At 42.8% G+C, this 23,199-nt stretch overlaps 1 protein-coding gene and 1 non-coding gene across 3 annotated transcripts; one reads left to right on the top strand and one right to left on the bottom strand.

Annotated features, from left to right (window-relative positions):
• Positions 1 to 10,682: 10,682 nt before the first annotated feature.
• Positions 10,683 to 13,570, bottom strand: LOC127186864 (granzyme E-like). 2 transcript variants are annotated; one of them, XM_051143171.1, is made up of 5 exons: positions 13,516 to 13,570; positions 12,336 to 12,485; positions 11,756 to 11,904; positions 11,289 to 11,549; positions 10,683 to 10,914 (listed from the first exon to the last, which is right to left on the bottom strand). In XM_051143171.1, exons 1-5 carry the CDS (start codon positions 13,568 to 13,570, stop codon positions 10,774 to 10,776), a joined length of 756 nt encoding a protein of 251 aa, XP_050999128.1. In that variant the 3' UTR covers positions 10,683 to 10,773. The 2 variants fall into 2 exon arrangements, with proteins under 2 accessions (XP_050999128.1, XP_050999127.1); XM_051143170.1 differs by having other exon boundaries at positions 11,756 to 11,891; positions 12,335 to 12,485.
• An 8,418-nt stretch (positions 13,571 to 21,988) lies between these two features.
• Positions 21,989 to 22,070, top strand: LOC127187255 (small nucleolar RNA SNORD55/SNORD39). Its single transcript, XR_007830418.1, has one exon. It is a non-coding gene; the product is annotated as a small nucleolar RNA SNORD55/SNORD39 (small nucleolar RNA).
• Positions 22,071 to 23,199: the final 1,129 nt, after the last annotated feature.

Here is a 23,199-nt window from a genome sequence, read left to right on the forward strand (position 1 = left end):
ATAAAAGCCAGAAGGGCCTGGACAGAGATCCTACAAACCCTAAGAGACCACCGATGCCAGGCCAGACTACTTTACCCAGCAAAATTATCAATAACCATTGATGGAGAAAAGAAAATATTCCATGACAAAAACAAATTCAAACAGTACCTATCCACAAATCCAGATTTACAGATGGTACTAGAAGGAAAACTCCATCCCAAAGGGTCAAGCTACAAACAAAACTACCTAGGAAATAGATAATTATACCATGGCAAAAACACAACTACACAAACGCTCGACTGGAAACAACATCAAAATTAAGACTCTTAACAGTCACTGGTCATTAATATCTCTCAACATCAATGGTCTCAATTCTCCAATAAAAAGACACAGACTAACTGAATGGGTGCATAACCAAGATCCAACATTCTTCTGCATTCAAGAAACACATCTCACCCATAATGATAGGCATTACCTCAGGGTAAAAGGTTGGAAAAAATATTCCAAGCAAACGGTCACAAGAAGCAAGCAGGCATAGCCATTTTAGTATCGAACAAAATAGACTTTCAACCAAAATTAATCAAAAGGGATGAGGAAGGACACTTCATACTCATCAAAGGTAAAGTCAACCAAGACGACATCACAATTCTGAACATCTATGCTCCCAATACAAGGGCACCCACATTTGTAAAATATCTGCTAAAAAAGCTTAAACCACACATCGATCCCCACACAATAATAGTGGGAGTCTTCAACATCCCACTCTCACTGAAGGATAAGTCATGGAAACAGAAACTAAACTGAGAAATAACATCATTAACCAATGTCATGGGTCAAATGGATCTAACAGATATCTATAGAACTTTCACCCAAACAAGAAAGAATATACCTTCTTCTCTGCAACCCATGGAACCTTCTCCAAAATTGATCACATCATAGGTCAAAAGCAAACCTCAATAGATATAAGAGGACTGAAATAATACCTTGTATCCTATCAGATCACCATGCTCTTAGGCTGCAATTCAACAACAACAGAAATAAAAAAAAAACCTACACATACATGGAAACTAAACAACTCTCTGCTAAATGACACCTGGGTCAGGGAAGAAATAAAGAAAGAAATCAAGGAGTTTCTGAAATTCAATGAAAATGAAGAAACAACATACCCAAATTTGTGGGATACATTGAAAGCAGTGCTAAGAGGAAAATTCCTAACACTAAGTGCCTTTAAAAAGAAATTGGAAACATCACACATAAGCATCTTAGCGACACAACTGGAAGCCCTAGAAAAAAAAGAAGCAGAAACACCCAAGAGGAGTAGACTCTGGAAATAATCAAACTCAGGGCTGAAATTAACAAATTAGAAACTAAGAAAACAGTCCAAAGAATCAACAAAACCAAGATAGACAGACAGTTAGCCAAACTAACTAAAAGGCAGAGAGACAATATTGAAACCAACAAAATCAGAAATGAAAAGGGAGACATAACCACAGACACTGAAGAAATTCAAAGAATAATAAGATCCTACTTTGAAGGCATATATGCCACAAAAATTGAAAATCTAAGGGAAATGGACGATTTTCTTGATCAACATCATTTGCCAAAGTTGAGTAAAGAACAGATAAAGAAGCCAAATAGTCCCATTTCCCCTACAGACATAGAAGCAATCGTTGATAGTCTCCCAACCAAAAAAAGCCCAGAGCCAGATGGTTTCAGTGCAGAATTCTACCAGACCTTCAAGGGCGAGCTAATACCGATACTCTTCAAGCTACTCCAAAAGATAGAAATGGATGGAAAATTACCAAATTCATTCTATGAGGCCATAGTCACATTGATACCTAAACCTCACTAAGACTCAACAAAGAAAGAGAATTTCAGACCAATTTCTCTTATGAACAAAGATGCAAAAATACTAAATAAAATACTTGCAAAATGAATACAAGATCATATCAAAGATATCATTCATCATGAACAAGTAGGCTTCATTCCAGGCATGCAGGGATGGTTTAATATACGGAAATCCATCAATGTAATCCACCATATAAACAAACTGAAAATAAAAATCCACATAATCATCTCTTTAGATGCAGAGAAAGCATTTGATAAAATCCAACACCCATTCATGTTTAAAGTTTTAGAGAGATCGGGGATACAAGGCACTTTCCTCAACATAATAAAGGCTATATACAGCAAGCCAATAGCCAAACTGAAAGGAAATGGTGAGATACTCAAGGAAATTCCTCTAAAATCGGGAACAAGGCAAGGCTGCCCACTCTCTCCATATCTCTTCAATATAGTACTCGAAGTTCTAGCCAGAGCAATAAGACAACAAATGGAGATCAAGGGTATACAACTGGGAAAGGAGGAAGTCAAATTATCCCTATTTGCAGATGATATGATAGTGTACATAAGTGACCCTCAAAATTCCACCAGAGAACTCCTATAGCTGATAAACACCTTCAGCAAATTAGCTGGATACAAAAATTAACTCAAAAAAGTCTGTAGCCTTCCTATACACAAATGACAAGCGTGAAGAGGAAAAATTTAGGAAAGCCACATCCTTCACATTAGCCCCAAGCAATATAAAATATCTAGGAATCACTCTAACTAAGCAAGTGAAGGACTTGTTTGAAATGAATTTCAAAACTCTTAAGAAAGAGATTGAAGATGACCTGAGAAGATGGCATGATCTTCCTTGCTCATGGATAGGGAGAATTAACATAGTAAAAATGGCCTTCCTACCTAAAGCAATCTACAGATTCAATGCAATCCCTATCAAAATACCTACACAATTTTTAAAGACATTGAAAGTTCAATTCTGAACTTCATATGGAAAAACAACAAACCCAGAATACCTAAAACAATCTTGTACAATAAAAGGTGCTCCAGAGGAATCTCCATACCTGATCTCAAACTGTAGTATAAAGCATAGTAATTAAAACACCTTGGTACTGGCACAGCAACAGGCTGGTTGATCAGTGGAATCGAATCAAAGACCCAGATATAAATCCACACACATATGTTCACTTGATTTTCAACAAAGAAGCCAAATCCATTTAATGGAAAAAGGATAGCATCTTCAACAAATGGTGCTGGTCTAACTGGATGTCTATGTGTAAAAAAATGCAACTGGACCCATATTTGTCACCTTGCACAAAACTCAAATCCAAGTGGATCAAAGACCTTAACATAAAACCAGAGACACTAAGTCACTTAGAGGAAAAAGTGGGAAAGAGCCTGGAACATATTGGCACAGGAGACAACTTCCTGAACAGAACACCAACAGCCCAGGCCTTAATGTCAACCATTAATAAATTGGACCTCATGAGGCTGAGAAGCCTCTGTAAGGCAGGAGACACTGTCAAGAGAACAAAGCAACAGCCTACAGACTGGGAAAAGATCTTCACCAACCCTACATCTGACAAAGGTCTAATATCCAAAATATATAAAGAACTCAAGAAATTAAACACCACCAAACCAAATACCTCAATTGAGAAATGGGGCTTGGAACGAAACAGAGAATTCTCAACAGAGCAGTATCAAATGGCTGAGAACCACTTAAAGAAATGCTCAACCTCCTTAGTCATCAGGGAAATGCAAATCAAAACAACTCTGGGATTCCATCTTACACCCATCAGAATGGCTAATATAAAAAATTCAAGCGACACCACATGCTGGCGAGGATGTGGGGAGAGAGGAACACTCCTTCATTGCTGGTGGGAATGCAAACTAGTACAGCCACTTTGGAAATCTATCTGGTGCTATTTCAGAAAAATGGGAATAAGGCTTTCTCAAGACCCAGCTATTCCACTCCTTGGAATATACCCAGAAGATGCTCCAGCACACAACAAGAAAATTTGCTCAACCATGTTCATAGCAGCCTTATTCATAATAGCCAGAACATGGAAACAGCCTAAGTGTCCATCAGTAGAAGAATGGATAAAGAAACTGTGGTACATATACACTATGGAATACTACTCAGCTATTAAAAACAAGGAATTCCCGAAATTTGTGGATAAATGGATTGAGCTGAAAATGATCATAATGAGTGAGTTAACCCAGAAGCAGAAAGAATCAAATGGTATATACTCACTCTTATCTGCATATTAGCTGAAGGGGCATTTCCCACAAAAGCCTTCACTTACCAGCAAACTGGGAGAGAGTGGAGGACATCCTATTGGGACTCTAAATGAGAGAAGCATGGTAGAATAGTAAAGTAGAAGGATCCAGAGGGTCCTAGAAACGTACATGTAAAACATTATGATAGGCAGATTTGGGTCCAGGGGTCCCACTCAAACTAAGGCACCAGCCAAGGACAATACAGGCGGTAAACTTTAAACCCTTATCCAAATCTAGGCAATGGTCAGAACATTCTATACAGTTGAGTGGAGAGTGTGATATTGTGAGAGGCCGCACTCACATTCGCCATTACAAGATGGCGCTGACATCCTGTGTCCCAAACTGGTAAACAAGTAATCTGCGCATGTGCGAAGGAACTTTCCACTTGTTGTGCTCTGCCTCTCCCGTGGCGTCATATCGCCTGATGAGTAACACCCAATCAGGGACTGACACATCCTAAGCGGAGAACAGTTTCCTATATAAGGGATGGGTTTCTGCTGTTTGGGGTCTCCATTTTACTTGTCGTAAGCTTATGCTCTCCCTCTTAAGACGCATTAAAGCTTTACTGCAGAAGGATCCTGTGTGTGCAGCGTCGTTCTTGCTGGCAAGACGGTAACGCGAGTCACATCTGGTGCCGAAACCCGGGAAATTGACCACACCATCGTCAGCACCTTCGGAGACCCCTTGACTTCAAGGAGGATTCAGAACTGCAGGGATAGGTAAGTTCGGAGAGGTATGCATATTTCTGAATTTCTTGGGCCGATTCTAGGAGTGATATTTTTTATTTTTTTACTTGTAAAAAATTGCCTAGAGGATGACAATTGCAAGAGGGCAGTAGAGGAAGGACAGGTCGCCCTAGAGGAAGTTCAGGATAGCATGTCAGAAACCGAACGTAGTGAGAGGTTGGGTGCGTGCAAGAAAAGGGATACCCATAAAAGGAAAGAAGCTAAGAACCCTCCTGTAAAAGGAGTGCAGTCCCCTGATTCCCCAGAAGGGACATCACAAGGACTTTACCCATTAAGGGAACTTGAGGCATTAAATATTGATAGCTCTGCAAGCTCTAGCCCCAATGCCTCTGACAATGAGGCTCTTGATTCAGAGGAAGAAGCAGAGTTAGAGTAGGAGGCAGCCAAATATGAGGAGGAGAGATACTACCCAGACGAACGAGGAAATAATAAAAAACCCTCCCATAACTCCTCTCATAGGGTAACACCCACCACTTCTCCACCCTACGAACTGCAGTCTGGATTTTCCTTTTGGCCGGAAAAGATTCATAAAAAATTACACAATTTTTTTCCTGTTTTTGACCCTGGCGGCTACTTCCAATGATTGGGCTGTTTTGACTACCTCCTTTTCAGGACGAATTGACAATCATTACCCAAAACATCCTATCTTACAATTTGCATTAAATCAAGCTGTGGTGTTTCCACAAATGACCGTTAAGTCCCCACTTAAAGATGGAATAATAGTATATACAGATGGTTCAAAAACTGGAATTGGTGCCTATGTGGTTAATGATAAGATAATGACTAAAGATTACCAAGAAGCCTCACCTCAAATAGTAGAATGTTTGGTAGTTTTAGAGGTTTTAAGGATCTTTCCCGAGCCTTTAAATATTGTATCAGATTCCTATTATGTGGTTAATGCTGTTAATTTATTGGAGGCCGCGGGAATCATTAAGTCCTCTAGTAAAGTCGCCTGTATTTTTTAGCAAATACAATTGGCCTTACAAAATAGAAAAACACCCATATATATTACCCATGTCAGGGCACATTCGGGCCTACCAGGTCCAATGTCCCGGGGCAATGGCTTGGCTGATAAGGCCACTCGGCTTATAGCCACTGCACTGTCCTCCCAGGCAGATGCAACAAAAAATTTTCATCAGCACTTTCATGTGATGGCTGAAACTCTCCGCCGCCGCTTTGCTATAACTAGAAAAGAAGCCAGAGACATTGTGACTCAATGTAAAAATTGTTGTGAATTTTTGCCTACACCCCATGTAGGGATAAACCCACAGGGTGTAAGACCTTTACAAATCTGGCAAATGGATGTCACGCACGTCTCTTCCTTTGGTAAACTTCAGTATCTACATGTTTCCATTGATACATGCTCAGGCATTATATTTGCCACACCACTTATGGGTGAAAAGGCCTCACATGTGATACAGCATTGCCTTGAAGCGTGGAGTGCTTGGGGAATGCCTAAAATTCTCAAAACTGATAATGGACCTGCATATACCTCACAAAAATTTCAACAGTTCTGTCATCAGATGAATGTGACTCATCTGACTGGCCTTCCCTACAACCCTCAAGGACAAGGGATTGTAGAACGTGCACACCGCACACTCAAATCTTATTTAATAAAGCAAAAAAGGGGAATAGAGAGCGTTCTTCCCTCAGTACCAAGAGTGGCCATTTCCATGGCACTCTTTACCGTAAATTTTTTAAATCTAGATGATAAAGGCCATACTGCGGCAGAAAGACACTATTTAGAGCCCAACAGGCCAAAAGAAATGGTCAAATGGAAGGATGTTCTGAGTAACAAATGGAAAGGACCGGATCCTATTCTTATAAGATCCAGGGGAGCTGTGTGCGTTTTTCCACAGGATGAAGACAATCCGTTTTGGGTACCAGAAAGACTTACCAGAAAAATCCAGACGGTTCCAGAAGATGCTGATACTCAGCCTGGTGATGACCCAAGTGATAATAACAAAGGGGGAACAACGCTGGGGGATCATGTCAACATTCCCACTCCCGATGCCGAATTGGACAACAGAATTCGAGCAAACATTAAGAGAATTAAGAACTGCCATCATTCAAGTTAATTCCACACGCCTGGATCTGTCGCTTACAGAGGGACTTTCGTCATGGATATCTTCGGCTTTATCCTTTAAGGAATGGGTTGGGGTTGGATTATTTGGAGCTGCGATCTGCTGTGGGTTAGTGTTGACCCTATGGTTGGTCTGTAAACTCAGGGCTCAAACAAAAAGAGACAAGGTGATTATTGCCCAAGCACTTGCAGCAGTAGAAAGTGGGACCTCCCCTGATATATGGCTATCCATGCTTAAGCAATAAGTCGCTGGCTGCTCAGCTCCTGCACCCTCAGAGTCTCAGCTCATTGCACGAGGTGGAGTGAGTAAGTTTCAGCAGCCCTGGAGAGTTGCATAGTGAGGCATTGCAGTAAAATGGCTCTGCGGCAATATGAGCTATTTACCTCTGTCTCCACTCTCTTTAATGGGTGTCTTATTGCTTCCTAAATAAAGGAATAGGGGGAGACGGTGGCTTGGCGGGCAGCCTTTAAGTCCTAAATAAGGGCAATGAGTTTTCGCTCTCTCTCTTTCTTCTCTCTGCGTGGCCTTTGCACTCGACTGGGCCTAGTTGCCATTGCATGTCGAAAGGCACCCTATATCTACGTGCACCCAGTGGCCGTTGCACCCCGCGGGGAAAATTGCCCATTGCACGCGGGACAGCACTGAGTGGTACCTCTAAAATGGTCCTCGATCGGTTGGTCCAGAGTCATGCTCCAGCCTTGATCGGACCATTTTCTTTTCCTAAGCTCATTGCCCATACAACAAACTGTAGCGAGCTGCGAACCTGATGTGGCGCCAGTTTTCACCTATTCTTTTAGTTAGGCCTTTAATTAAAAGAGAAGGGGGAGATGTGAGAGGCCGCGCTCACATTTGCCATTACAAGATGGCGCTGACATCCTGTGTCCCAAACTGGTAAACAAGTAATCTGCGCATGTGCGAAGGAACTTTCCACTTGTTGTGCTCTGCCTCTCCCGTGGCGTCATATCGCCTGATGAGTAACAGCCAATCAGGGACTGACACATCCTAAGCGGAGAACAGTTTCCTATATAAGGGATGGGTTTCTGCTGTTTGGGGTCTCCATTTTACTTGTCGTAAGCTTATGCTCTCCCTCTTAAGACACATTAAAGCTTTACTGCAGAAGGATCCTGTGTGTGCAGCGTCGTTCTTGCTGGCGAGACGGTAACGCGAGTCACATGATATGACTTTTTCACGTACTCTGGTGTGTCACATTTGACCATGTCCCCTGGAGTGGGAGTCCTGGTGGCACTCAGAGGAAGGACAGCAGGTTACCGAGAAGAGACTTGATACCCTTATAAGCATATACAGGGGGAGGTAATCCCCCTAAGGAACAGTCATAGGGGAGGGGAATAAGGGGAAAATGGGGGGGAGGGAAGAATGGGAGGACACAAGGGATGGGATAGCCATTGAGATGTAACAGTAATAAATTCATAAAAAATTAAAAAATAAGGAAAAAATTAGACTACAAGCAGAAGCTTGGTAAACTGATTTTCATAAAATGGAAGGCTATGACTGACACTGCCTGGATGGTCAGGAAACATGATGGGTATCCCTGAGACCAAAGATAGAACCAAGCACCAAACTGGCCATAAAAGAGAAATCAATGAGATGATTCCTAACGACAGTCTGCTAAACTCATATATGGGTGCTTTTCCCAGTCGCCTTCTGAGAGCATCATTCAGGAACAGATGGTGCACAGCGATTCACAGAGATGATTCAGAGAGATTCACAGTGAAATGTAGGCTGAGTTCTGGGGGCACCTCTCTGAAATGATGCAAGGACGCTAGAAGATCAAGGCCCACTAAACCAACTAAAAGGTTCATATGGGCTCAGGGAGACTGAAGTGACAAAGAGGGAGCATGTATGTGTCCCAGTTAGGTCCTCTGCATAATGTTATGGCTGTTATTTTGGTGTTCTTGTGGGTATCCTAACAGTGGGAGCTGGGGTGGTCTCTGGCTCTTTTGCCTAATCTGGGACCCCTTTTCTCTTAATAGTATTCTCCTCCAGTCTTGATATGAAGGTTTGTGCCTATTCTCATTTTAACTGGTTGTTCTGTGTTCAGTTGATAATCCTAGGAAGCCTGTATTATTCTGAAAGAAAATGATGAGGAGTGGCTCTGAGGGAGGTATGTGGAGCATGGTGAGATGTGGAGAGAGGAAGAGGCTTTGTAGGGTGAAAGGTATGAGAGAAGGAAGGAAAGTATAATGCACCAGTTTTGCTATGTCAGGGGCTCAAACAGGGTCACATGGGTCACCATGAACTGTCTTGTAGCTCAGCTGGAGTGGCACGGTCATTGGTTTGAACTTCAAGCAAGTTAAGCCTCTCTGCTTGCCTTTTTCCTGCCCACCTTTTTCTATGCATGCTCCACATGGGGCACAATTGAAACCACAGGGCTGGAGGGTTTAAAACTTTAGTCCAACTTCACACAGTGCATTCTGAAGACCATGCATGTGGAACAGTTAGAACATACAGAATTTAATCTTGTTTTATAACATGCTTTTGTTTGAAATCCAAACATAAATCCATTTGTGGCACAATGACCTGTCTAGTGAAACTAGAGGAGGAAGATGAAGAAGGAGTCTGCTGAATAGCTGATACAAAGTCAGAGACCTACATGTGATGGTTGATGATTTCAAAAGATACTTGTAGCCTAGCGTCCATTGGATCCTTCAGGATCACAAACTGCTATGTCACCATGTGGCCAGCAGGGGGAGGCCGAGTTTCCAGGCTGAGCCAGGGATTTTCAGAGGCAGAAGCCTCTTTCTCCAGGGAAGACTTGGCTTGGTACAGGTCTCAGCCTGGCTGGCCTAGGTGAAAGTGGTGAGCATCAGGTGACTGACATCCCAATTCTAGCTGGAACATGAAGTAGAGGAGAGCCAACAGTGCTTGGCACTTATAGGTAGGTGGGTAAAAGACTAACTTAACCAGGCCTGGGGATGTGGGGCTGGAAGTAGTCTATTGGAAAATACGGACAGGCCAGAAGGGGCACAGAAGTTGAGTGATCTCTCTTCTGGGCTGGGAAACAGGACAGAGGTGAGCCTGGTGCCATTAGAGAGATGTATCAGGCTTTTATACTACAGAGAGTTCAGGTGGCAAGAGTAGCCTGCTTTGCTAGAGACCAGGAGGTCTTGGAATAGGAGACTGAAAGGGTAGCATGGCCCACACATTCTGAATTCCCAGAACAAATCTCCCTTCACAAGAATACCGTGTTCGACACTGACATATGTTGTTGCTTTGATGAAGGTGGTTTAGAGATGGTAGGAATTTCCTGCATCCAGAGAGTCATTTCTGGAGGGCTAAGTATAAATATGAGTGACTGAGTGCAAAACACCTCAGTGGTGCTGTAGCCTCTTGATGACTGTGTTGTGAGAAAGCCAACATTTGAGAGTTGAGAATTAGAATATGATTATGATGGGATGCTGTGGCAACCACCTTTAACTCCAGCACTGGGAAAGCAAAGAAGGGAAGGTTTCTGTGGGTTTAAGTCCAGGGTGGTTTCCATAGCAAAGTCCAAGCAACTCAGAGCTATACACTGAGAGCCTATATAAAAAATGAGAACAAAGAAACAACCTTCTACTCCCACTATGTAGGGTGATAACTGTGTGTGAACTATGCAGCCTGAAGTTCCAGTGAGGGGATGGGCTGGGGAAGGGGAGGAAGCAGAGCCCAGAACTGACAGGGACATGGCTGCCTGGACCAGTGAGGTGGACAAACGATAAAGTGGCTCGATCAATAAAGAACCTCAGTCACATGTGCTCAGGGGATTATTTATTATGAACAATCGATTGCTGCCCAAACTTCTTGCCTGTGGTCAGAAAAGGTGGTCATCACAGGTGCTTTAATACCTGCTAGGGGAGCTTCATGTTTCTCTTTATCCAAGGCAGGAAGGGGGGGATTTTAGTAAAGATATTTGGACCTGCTTTATTCCTCCGACGAACATAAACTCCATGGGCTCTGTTGTCACACACGAGGGGTCCCCCAGAGTCACCCTGTGGGAAGAGAAAGGAAGACCTAAGCCTGCTCCCCCCCATCTCCTGGTAAGGATAACTATCAGATCAGTGCCAGGATAGGCTTTCCAACTTCCTTCAATGCCAGAGCTCGAGGTAGGCCCACACTGTCCTTCTAACTCAGTCCAAGGCTTTCCCTGAAGTGCTCTAGGATGCTCTGGCTTAATTAATGCAGCTTGGGGATGACTGATGTTTATCAACCTTCACTCTTGGTAGCCCCACACAAGGGACTAACAGGTGCACTATTGGGCTGTCCCTCTCTGAGCTGAGGCTTGAGGCTCTGACCATTCTCACAGGCAGGCCTCTTACAGGATCCCCTCTCCCTGTGTTTTGTCTGTTAAATTCTTGAACCTCACCTTGGCAGCAAGCTGTAGTTCTTTTGGGTCTCCAGCACAAATCTCTGTTGCTGTGGAATAGTAACGGAAGCCTTCCTGGCATTGCTGGTCCACCTGAATGCTCAGTTCAGCCTCTTGTAGGAGGTCAGATGCTTTAGTAGCATTGAAGGATGTTATCCCCCAGCCAGCCACATGGCACTTCTTCCCTGGCTTCACCCGGGCCTTGGCCCTGGTCAACTTGAGGAAATCAACAGCTTTAGTCCTCTTGGCCTTTCTCTGCAGCTGATGGGAAGAGACAGGAGAGTTCAGATCAGCCAGGAGCCTACTGAGCTGGGCCACACAAAAGCCAGGATGAAAGGGAGGGAATAAGCAGGATGAGAGCAGGAGGGGAGGGGAAGAACTGCACCAGGAAGAACACAGGCAACAGGGGTGAGGTGGGAGATGAGGGGTGAGTTGAGGAAAGTGGGTAGACTAGGCACAGATCTCACCTTTAACAGCATGATGTCATTGATCTTGTCCTCAGAATTATAATCAGGGTGGGGAATGGCATTTGCCACAGGGATGATCTGCTGGGTCTGCTCCTGTGCCATGATGTTGTGGGCCCCCAGTGTGACTGTCATTGAGCTGTGTAGAGAGCAGAGTGGACATGAGAGAAGTGAAGTCAGACAGGATGCCGCCCAGGCAGGGTAGGCAGTGTGGGGCTCTAGCTGAGGGCACTTGAGGACACAGAGGTTCCTCAGTGTGGGACCTGCTGTTCCCATCTTCTCAGTGTCATGAGACTCCTGAAGGCTCCCTCTTTCTTCTAGGCAATGTTCTAAAATTTGCACTGATTCCTATTGTGTACTGTCACCTCAACCACTGCTGTTTTAGGCTAGTGCAGTTGACCAAACCAAGTGTGCTGTTGGTTCTGATATTTCACCCTGTGACTCAAATATTCCCATTATTAGACTTCCATTTTCTTAGCCCTGCCATCTAGTGAGCTCTCAGGGGAGCATCCGTAGTAAAGGACAGAAGCACCTGTGTGGGGGTCTCAGAGAACGGGGACAAGGCAGGGTGCTTCTCCTCACCTTCCCCTGCAGTGAGCAGCTGTCAGCACGAAGTTGTCTTGCACCAGGAAGCCTCCACAGCGACTCCTCTTCCCATCTTCTTTTACAGACTTAACAAATGCCATGTAGGGGCGGGAGTGGGGCTTGACCTCATGGCCCCTGATGATCACCTCTGAAAGAAAAGGCAAGTATATGGGGTGTCTGGGAGCAGCAGATGAGGTCAGGAGGGAAGATTGGGAAGGGCGTGATAGAGGGTGGGATCTGCTGTTTCCAAGACTGTTGAAGACAGGATTCCTTGCACATAGAAAAATCTTTGCTGAATCTGAAGCCTCAGATATTGCTCTGAGAAGGTGTGGGTAACGATTGTCCCCCGAGCCTGCTTTACCTCAGATGGGGGAGGGTTATACTTTCTCTCCATCGTACCCAAGGATGAGTGGATCCTGGGCAGCTCCTTTGGAATGTTTTTGTCAGTGAGCGTCATTTTTTCAGCTTTCTCCTAAGCCTATGGAGGTGGATTTTCTAACATCCTCCTATTCGTGGTTCAGTAACTGCTTTCTGTGCATGAATGAGTGACTTCTAGTTAGCCAGAGGGCTGGTGATGCCATGCTGGTGGGATGCAGAGCCTGGGATTTCAAATAGTGTACAGGTAATTACAGAAAGAGCAGGGGATCTGCAAAAAGATGTGGAAAGACCACCTACAACTAAACAGAAGAGCTAGTGTAGTGTGCCTTGCAGAGATCTTGTCACCATGGGCCTCTTTCTTCAGCAGACTGAGGATGGATGATATAATAATTAATGGTATAATAACGATATAGTAAAAAGGATAATATATTTGACCTGGTGGCTTTACTGGTTGTGTGTTGGTCATTAATGCTGTTCTTCCCCTGGGATCAAGTAGGTTAGTAATGTACATTTTCTGTCTTTGCATCTCTGCAACATCTCTTTCTAAGGATGATCCAGTCTCCATGTGATGAAGAAAAGCTGGGAGAAACCAGTGCCTTCTAAGTTTTCTGAGAACCATTCCTTTCCTCATACCTTGTTGAGGATCTAGCCAATGTTAGATTTCCAAGTTGGGTGAGGTAGAGACCTGAAGCTCAGAAATTTCCTGTATGCAGTGCTAGGACAATTCCTGACTACTGCTGAGCAGAGGGACAGCGGTGGTGTCATGGGATGGCACCTCTACAACAGTTGTGTTCACTCACCTGCATGAACTCCAAGGGGCAGAAGAAAGGTCAGGAGAATCAGCACCGTTGCCATTTTCCTAGGAGGGCTGCTCAGGTTGGAGGAGGGCAGAGAAGACAAAGCCCTGGCCAGGGGATGAAGTCGTTGTGTGCTCAGTGGCTGCATTTAAATCTATGCAGCTCTGTTTCTGATCTGCGTCACATTACCTAAGGAAGTTTTCTGGTTTGGATTAAAATGACACTGTCACCACATTTACATCCTATGAGCTAAGCTGGAATAAAGATCAAGAAGGTTGATGGTGTGGAGGCTGTGGTTGAGGAGGCCTGAGATGCCAGGAAGTCCTCATTGACTGCCTTGACACCAAAGTGTACTGTTTCCTAACTCCTACACCCCTTCAAAGTCTGGTGAGATGTCTTTTGTATCAGTGTTTTTCTTCTCTCTCTGTCTCTGTCTCTCTGTCTCTCTGTATGTCTCCCTGTCTCTCTGTCTCTGTCTCTCTCTGTGTCACTCTCTTTTCTTTCATTCTTTTAAATAAATGGTGGCAATCTGCTTATCCCCAAAACACTTATAATGCTACTTGTACACCCACAGTTTGACAGTGCTCAGTGAGACTGGATACTGCTCCACATACAGCTAAGAAGTCCTACCACACATCATCTCACTAACTTTCAAGATGACTGATCATACTGGGGAAGAATCTGTTTAATAGTCTGATGAGTGAATCCTGTCTCACTCTGACTTTCCAGAAACTGCTAGGAAGGCACAGAGAAATCCCAAAGCAACTGTTTTCCATGTGTCCAATGATCACATTACTGTCATACATAGTTAAGTATTATAATGAATCAGAAATGACAGTTGTAGCTAGATGTTTATTAGGTATTGCCATGTATCTCATTGGCTTCCTTCTGAATATGCAATGCTATTGTCTACAGCTCTGCCTAGCATTTTTTTATGGACAAACAGGATCTTGTTAAGATCTTGAATGATGGTTTAATGATCTAGGTCAGGAGTGAGAGAGACAGGAATGCAACCCCTGGAAGGATGAACTGGACTAAAGAGAGCTGAGAACCTGAGCTTAGAGCACAAGATGCTGAGAGCTGTGTGAGGTCAGCTGTGAGTGAGACAGGGTGACCTTGCCCTGAGAACAGGTGTGTGTGTGTGTGTGTGTGTGTGTGTGTGTGTGTGTGTGTAAGTACAGCCACTTACCCATGGAGCTATCCAGATCCAGTTTTCTCTTCAGTGCTTTATGTTTCTGGATATGTTAATCTTCTCCTTTCACAATTTGTGACCAATGGAGGCTGTTTTTCTTTCCTATGAACTAAGGTTCTGATAGTAATTGGATCAGAATGGTTGTATAGTGTACTGGTATGTGACCTTTTTGCATTTCTGATCCTCTTTAATGAAATAAATGTCTTTTGCTTCACATTACTTATATTAGGCATAATGAACATTGATAATCCTCGTGAAAAGAAACTGTTTATAAATGACACGATATCTGCAGAGGAAGATACACATGTAACCCTTACAGAGTGCAATAATCTCAATTGTATGGGTTCACAGTTGGAGAGTATCTTTACAACTATGAAGCAAGCTCCAAGGTTTGATATCACATAAGTAAATTGTACACATGTATGTAATAAAATGTATTTTGCTATGTTTTTATGAAAAATAAATGAAGACAACATGAATCTGGGATGATGTTCAAAAATGCATTTGAGAAATGAATCTTTCACTCTCTGGCTTGATGGAAATAGCTCTGATCTCTTTGAATTTACAAGATGCCATGAGATAGGTAGCTTCTAATTTTACTGTTAGTGTGCATAACAGTTTAAATTGAAAAAAGTAACATATTGTTATCCTCCAATTATCAGTCGTGCTCCTCCCATGTCACATAGTGGAGATTCCTGGGTATGGTTTCCTTGTCCTATATGGAAGACATATAGATACAAGACTTTTAACTTTTGATCATGTTTCTGTGTCTGTGTTTGGTATGTGCCCATGAGTAAAGGTGCCCTTGCAGGCCAGAGAAGCTGAAGTTACATGTGGTGATGAGATACTCAACATGGCTCCTCAGAATTAAGCTTGTATCCCCTGCAAGAGCAGCCTGTATTATTCAGTCTTCTGAACCATCTCTGCAGTCTTGTGTTCTCAGTTCTCATGCGTAGTTGCTCACAAATGTAGCTGCTGTGAAATAGTTGTGTCAATACAGTGTGACTGTGAAGTGTGAGCATCCACCTCTGAGAAGGACCTATAAAAGCCTATAAAAGTCATGAAGAGACATGATCAAAATATATATTTAATTTTATTGTAATATTGCAGTTCTACGTATTCCATTTGAAAACTTGGCAGGTACCATATATACAGTGGCTAAAAATGGGCTTCTAGTCATTACAGAATACTTAAAATATTTCTGGGAATATTGAAACCTCTTTCCAAATTCTGTCTTATTTTACTTTCTCTTTTTAGTGTGGGTGGTTTTCAAGGACTAAAGTCAGATAAGAATGGAAGGAGAGGCATGGGATTGGGATGTAGTACAAAAAATCAGGAAGAAACAATAAATAGTAAAAAAAAAGAAATACAAAGAAAAAACCAATTAGTTTAATATGCTCTTTCATAGCACATGCCCATCACCTGTGGTTCTTCGTCATTTTATCATTTTCAAGTTTCTTGTTGTCTTTCCTAACCCTGTACTCATATGTCTGCATTATGCTTCATATTGGCTATCTTCAAAATGTGGCACAGAAGATGAAGCCAACTTCTCTATAGTTTCAAGACATCACAAAAGTAAATCACAGAAGATGACCAATGATAGAAAGATACTTCCCTGTTCTTGAACAGGCAGAAACAACCTTGGGAATACAATTTATACTACTAAAATTAATATACAAAATTAATGGAATGCAAACCAAAATTCCCATGTCATATTTCCACAGTCTTAAAAATAGCAAAAGAATTAATATGGGACCACACAAGCCCACAAATACCAAAGCAATCCTAAGGAATCAGAACACTGCTGGAACTGTGACAACATCTCACCCTAATTTATCCTGTGCAACCACAGGGATAAGGCAGCTTAGTGCTGTTGTAAAAATAGACAGAAAGATCAATGAATAGATCAGAGATTTGGGGCATCAAGTGGTGAAGCAATGCCCATTAGTTGTTGACAAGGACCCCCCATAAAATCTTTGAGAATAAAATTTCAACAAATGTGCTGGCGAAACTGGACATCCACCTGGAGAGGAACAAAATTTAGGTTCTTGTCCTTAACTTTCAACAACAACCATTCCCAAATGGATCAAAAGCCTTAGTTTAAAGCTCGAGACATAAATTTGAGAAAAAAACACAGGGGAAATCTTTCAAGATATTTTTTAACAGAACACTAAAATCAAAAGAACTGACCCAAGTATCGATAGGTGGGACCTCATGAAAATAAAGCTTCTGTACAGTAAAGGAAATAGTAGTGCTGTTTCCTGACAGGAAGCCAAGGGTCCATTGTATCAGTCCCCAGCACTGGATGTCTCAGCTGTTCCAATCTGCTGCTGGAGTTCCTGAGGATTCCTAGAGAGATACTGGTCTCATATATTATGGAATCCAGAAGAAACTGGTTCTCATACCAAGGAAGGAACAACAACAGAAAATATAGATCCAGAAAGTGTCATGGCAAGTGGAAAAAGTAAACCCTTCTTTCTTCCATGTCTCTTTTATAGGCTGATACTAGAATGTGTGCCCCAAATTTATTGTTCATCTTCAAACTTAAAAACCAAATGAAGTAAATCACTCAGATACTTAGGTTTTAGTTATTTAGTTATTTCTAAATGCTTTCAAGTAGACAAGCAAAATTAGTCACCACAGACTATTATCCAAGATAGACAAAGAATTTCAGAAATTAAATACCAAGGAAGCAAAGCAGCTACTCCACTAGTGGGAATTGGAAGGGAAGAGTCAGTTTTTCAAAAAAAGGAAAAGTCAAAGACCCAGAAAAAACCCCAACATACTATGGAAACTTTATTTTTGACAAAGAAGACAAAACCACACAATGGGGAAAAGATAGCATCTTCAACAAATGGTACTGGTCAAAGTGGATGCCAACATGTACAAAAATGCAAATAGATCCATATTGATCATCCAGCATAAACCTAAAGTCCATGTGGATAAAAGATCTCAATATACAACCAGACACACTAAATCACTTAGAAGAAAAAGTGGAAAGAGCCTAGAACTCATCGACATAGGACACAACTTTCTGCACAGAATAGTAACAGCTCAGGTGCTAAAATGAGCAATTAGTAAATGAGACCTCATGAAACTGAAAAGCTTCTGTAAAGCAAAGGATACTGTCAACAGAACAAAAATGACACCTTGTAGATTGGGAAAACTCCTCCACTAAACCTACATCTGACTAAGGGCTAGTATCAAAAATATATTAAGAACTCAAGAAATTAAATACCACCAAACCAAATATCACAATTAAAAATGGGGTACAGAGCTAAACAGATAATTCTCAACAGAGGAATATAGAATGGCTGAAAAGCAATTAAAGAAATGCTCAATGAGGGAAATGTAAATCAAGATGATTCTGAGATTCCATTGTACACCAGTCAGAATGGCTTAGACTAAAAACTCAAGTGACAACACATGCTGGCAAGGATGTGGAGAAAGGGGAACACTCCTCTGTTCTTGGTGGGAGTGCAATCTTGTACAACCACTTTGAAACTCAGTCTGCCACTTTCTCAGAAAATTGGGAATAGTGCCACTAAAAGTCCCAGCTATACCACTCCTGGGCATATACTCAAAAGATGCTCTACCATACTACCTTTGCTCAACTACTTTAATAGCAGCCTTATTCATATTAGCCAGTATATGGAAACAATCCAGATGTTCATCAACTGAAGAATAGAATAAGAAACTATGGCACTTTTACACAATGGAGTGTTACTCAGCTACTAAATACAAGGAAATCTTGAAATTTGCAGGCTAGTGGACATAACTAGAAATGATCACCCTGAGTGAGGTAATGCTGACCCAGAGAAACACGCATCTTATATACTCACTTGTAAGTAAGTATCAGCCCAACATAGATGTCCTCTGAAAGACTCCATCCAGAGGGGTCAGGATAGATGTTGGAACTCACTGCTGGACTCTTGGGGAAACCCTGTGAGTGTATGGAAGAATGGGGGGATGGAAGGACACAGAGGGTTCAGGAGCCCCACAAGGAGACCATCAAGGCTGAAAGATCTGGACACAATGGGGCCTGCATAAAATATTGCACCAACCAAGGACAATACATGCAGTAAAACCCGACTCCATATTCAGAGCCATCCAATGGGTAGATCATTCTCCACCGTTGTGGGAAAGCAGTGACTACCTCTGACACGAACTCTGGTGCTCCTGATTTGATCACTTCCCCTTAGTGGGGAGGACTGGTGGCACAAATAGGAAGGGGAAACAGGCTATCTGGATGAGGCCTGATATAGTATAGCCAGACAGTGGGTGGGGGAGGAAGTCCACTTCTGTCTGAGGTATAGGAGAGGGAATAGGGCAGAAGACAGAGAGAGGGTGGGAATGGTAAAATAAAAGCAAGAGGATAACATTCACGATATAATATGCATAAATTATAATGAATTTTAAAAGAAAGATAGGTTCAACATCCTCAGCTATTTGCAAAATGCAAATGAATATTTTGAAATTCCATCTTACTCCAGTCAGAATGGCTTAGAGCAAAAACTCAAGTGAGAGCACATTCTGGCAAGGATGTGGTGAAAAGGGAAGACTCCTCCTTTGCTGGTGGAAATGTAAATTTGTGTAACAAATATGAAAATTAATATATTACTTTCTTGGAAAATTAGAAATCAATCTGACTCAAGGCTTAGCTAAATGACTCCTGGGCATAAACTCAAAGGATGCTCCATGCTTTCAAAAGGAAAATTGTTCAATTATGTTCACAGTAGCTTTGTTTATAATAGTTAGAAACTGGTAAAAAAAAAAACAACCCTAGATTTCCCACCACATACAAAGACTGTTAAAAAGATGTGTTAGTGTTACTCAGTTATTAATAAATGACATCATGAAATTTGCAGACAAATGGATGGAAGTGAAAAAAAAACTCATCCCAAGAAAACCCAGACCTAGAAAGACAAATATGTGCTACTCACTTATAGGTGGAGATTAGCTGTCAAGTAAAGGATCATCCTGCTACAATCCACACCCCAGAGAGCCTATGTGACAAGGAGGCTCAAAGAGGGAACCATGGATGTCCATGGGAAGAAGAAATGAAACAGATTTTGTACATGACCTGGAGGTGGGTGGGATGTGAAGAGGAAGAATCAGGTGAGGGAGGGAGCAATGAAGGAGAGTGCCCTGGGAAGTCGACAGGTTGGAGCACTTGAAGTGTGATGTGGAAACTTAGTGCACTAGAAACTCTCTGGAATCTAGGAAGACAACCTTTGCAAAGACTCCAAGGACTGCAGCATATGGAGCCTTTACTGGCCATCTGTAACCAGACAAGACTTCCAGGGGTGCGACTGGGACATCAAGCCAGCCACAAAACCTTTGACCTACAATTTTTTATGCTATGTGCTGGGGTAATGCTGGAGCAGAAACTGTGGAGAGGCCACCAATGAATGATTTAAAATTAAGATCATACCACAAGAAGAAGCCTTGTAAACTTATTTTCATAAAACAGAAGCCCATGCATGACACTACCTGGATGGTCAGGAAACAGAGGCCTGGTATCCCTGAGACCAACAATGGAACCAAACACAACTGAACATAAAAAGAGAAATCAATGAAATGATTTCTAATGACAGTGTGCAAAACTCATATGGCTGCCTATCCCAGTAGTCTTCAGAGAGTATCATCCAGGAACTGATGAGAGCAGTTGCAGAGACTCACAGCCAAACACTAGACTGAACTTGGGGGGGCACCTCTATGAAAAGGGCGAGGAAAGATTTTAGGAGACAAAGGATACAGGGACCCTAGGAGAACAAGGCCCACTAAATCAACTAAAGGGTTCATATGGGCTCAGAGAGACTGAAGTGACAATCAGGGCCTGAGCTAGGTCCTCTGCATGTTATGTCTGTTAGCTTGGTGTTCCTGTGGGACTCCTAACAGTGGGATCTGGGACAGTCTCTGACTGTTTTGCCCACACTGGGATGCTTTTTCTCCTAATGAGAGCCTCCTCCAGTCTCCACATGATGGTTGGTATCTAATTTCATTTTAACTGGTTAATCTGTATTCAGTTGATAATCATAGGAAGCCTGCCTTTTTCTAAAAGGAAACGGGGAGGAGTGGATCTGAGAGAGGTGTGTGGGGCTTGGAGAAAAGTGGAGGGAGGAAAACGGTTTTCAGGGTGAAATGTATGAGAGAAGGAAGGAAAATATAATTCATGAGTGTTGCTGTGTGAGGGCCTTAAACAGGGTCACATGGGTCACCATGAACTGTCTTTCAGGCCATCTAGAGTGGCAGGGTCATTGATTTGAACATCAAGCAAACTAAAGCCTCTCTGCTTGCATTTCTCCTGCCCACATATTTTTATGAAGGCTCCACATGGGGTACAATTGAAACCACATGTCTGGGTAGTTTACAACTATAGTCCAACTTCAACAGTGCATTTAAAGACCATGCACATGGCACTGTTAGAACATACAGAATTTAATTCTTTTTACAACATGTTTTATTTTAAGTTCCAAATATAGATCTGTTTGTTGCACATTGACCTGTCTAGTGAAATTAGAGGATGAAGATGAAGAAGGAGTCTACTGAACACCTGACACAAAGCCAGAGAGCTACAAGTGTTGGTTGATGATGTCAAAAGAGACTTGTAGCCTAGCATCCATTGGATCCCTCAGGATCACAAACTGCCATAACACCATGTGGCCAGCAGGGGCAGGCCGAGTTTCCAGGCTGAGCCAGGGCTGTTGAGAGACCTGAGAGCATGGCAGAGCCTCTTTCTCCAGGGAAGACTTGGGTTGGCACAAGTATCAGCCTTATTGGCCTAGGTGAAAGGAGTGAACATCAGGTGACTGGCAGCCCAAATCTAGTTGGAATGTGAAGTAGAGGAGAGTCAATAGTTTTTGGAACTTATATGTATAGGAGTGAAAAGCTCGATTAACCAGGCCTAGGGGAGGTAGGGATGGAGGTTGTCTATTGGAAAATACTGGCAACCACAGGGGGAAAGAAGTTGAGTTCTGGGCTGGGAAATGGGACAGAGGTGAGCCTGGGGACATCACAGGAATGTCTCATCCTTCTAGACTGCAGACAGTTCAGGGGATGAGAGAAAACTGCCCTGCTAGAGACAGGGAGGTCCTGGAATATGAGACTGAAAGGGTGGCACATCCATAGATTCTGCATTCCCAGGGACAAATGTCCCTTCACCCCAATGCCTTGTTGACATTTCCAAGTGTTGGGGACTTGATGAAGTTGGATTAGAGATAGTTAGATTGTCCTACATCCAAGAAGAGTATTTCTGGAGGACTAAGTATAAATATGAGTGACTGAGTCTAGGACACCTCAGCAGTACTGTAGTCTCCTGAGGAATGTGTTGTGAGAAAGCCAAACTTGGAGATTTGAGAATTAAAATATGATTATGATGGGATGCTGTGGCACACTCCTTTAATTCCAGCACTGGGAAAGCAAAGAAGGGAAAAATCTCTGGGAGTTTAGCACCAAAGTGGTTTCTATAGAAAATTTGAAGCAAGTCTGAGCTATACAGTGAGAACTGAAATATAAATTAGAACAAAGAAACAATACCCTGCTGCCCACCATATAGGGTGATAACTGTGTGAGAATGTGCAGCCTGACATTCCAGTAAGTGGAGGGCCTAGGGAAGGAGGAGGAAGCAAACCCCAGAAATGACAGGAGATGGCTGCCTCTATGAAAAAGGTAGGTGCACATTCAATAAAGTGGCTAAAAAACCAACAAACTTCAGTTATATGAACTCAGGGGATTTTTTATTACCAGTTTTCAGCCGTTGCTGCCCACTCCATGACAGTGGCTTGATGAAGAGTAGTTCTTGCCTGTGGCTGGACAAGCTGGTCAGCACATGTGGTTTAACACTTTCTAGGGGAGCTCCATGTTTCTGCGTATCCAAGCAAGGAAGGGGGAATTTTAGTGAAGATGGCTAGAGCAGTGCCATTCAAATTCACACAGGCTAAATCTCTATGAGCTGTGCTGCCACAAATGAGGGTTCTCCCAGAGTCACCCTATGATAAAGAAAGAAAGACCTGAGCCTGGTTCCCTCTGGCTCTGCCCTCATTCCCTCCTACCTCCTGGCAAGGCTAACTGTCAGGTCAGGGCCAGGACAGGCTTTCCAACTCCTCTCAGTGGCAGAACTCCAGGGAGGTCCACCCTTTCTTTCTAGCACAGTCCATGGCTTTCTCTGAAGTTCTCTGGGATGCTGTGGGATAATTTATGCAGCTATGGGATGACTGATGTTCCTCCACCTTCACTTTTGCTACAACCACACAAAGGACATACACTATTGGGCTGTCCCTTTTCTGAGCCGAGGCTCCAGAGTCTGCCAGTTCTCACACAGAGGCCTCTCTCAGGTTCTACTCTCTTTGTTAAATGCTTGACCCTCACCTTGAAAGCAGTCTTTGCTTTCTTGTGGTCTCCAGGACATATCAGTGTGGTCTTGGAATAGGAAGGAAAGCTTTTTCTGCATTCCTGGTCCTCACAGATGATCAGTTCAACCTCTTGAAGGAGGG

This window comes from Acomys russatus, chromosome 3 (assembly GCF_903995435.1).
Source record: "Acomys russatus chromosome 3, mAcoRus1.1, whole genome shotgun sequence".
Lineage (NCBI taxonomy): Eukaryota > Metazoa > Chordata > Mammalia > Rodentia > Muridae > Acomys > Acomys russatus.

What these genes read in the sequence shown, in the direction of transcription:
- LOC127186864 (XM_051143171.1), bottom strand. Translation starts at nt 13,570, where the DNA reads ATGGCAACGGTGCTGATTCTCCTGACCTTTCTTCTGCCCCTTGGAGTT. An exon ending in ATGACATCATGCTGTTAAAG is followed by an intron (nt 11,550 to 11,755) that starts GTGAGATCTGTG and finishes TCTTCCCATCAG; the next exon opens with CTGCAGAGAAAGGCCAAGAG. An exon ending in AACTACAGCTTGCTGCCAAG is followed by an intron (nt 10,915 to 11,288) that starts GTGAGGTTCAAG and finishes CTCTTCCCACAG; the next exon opens with GGTGACTCTGGGGGACCCCT.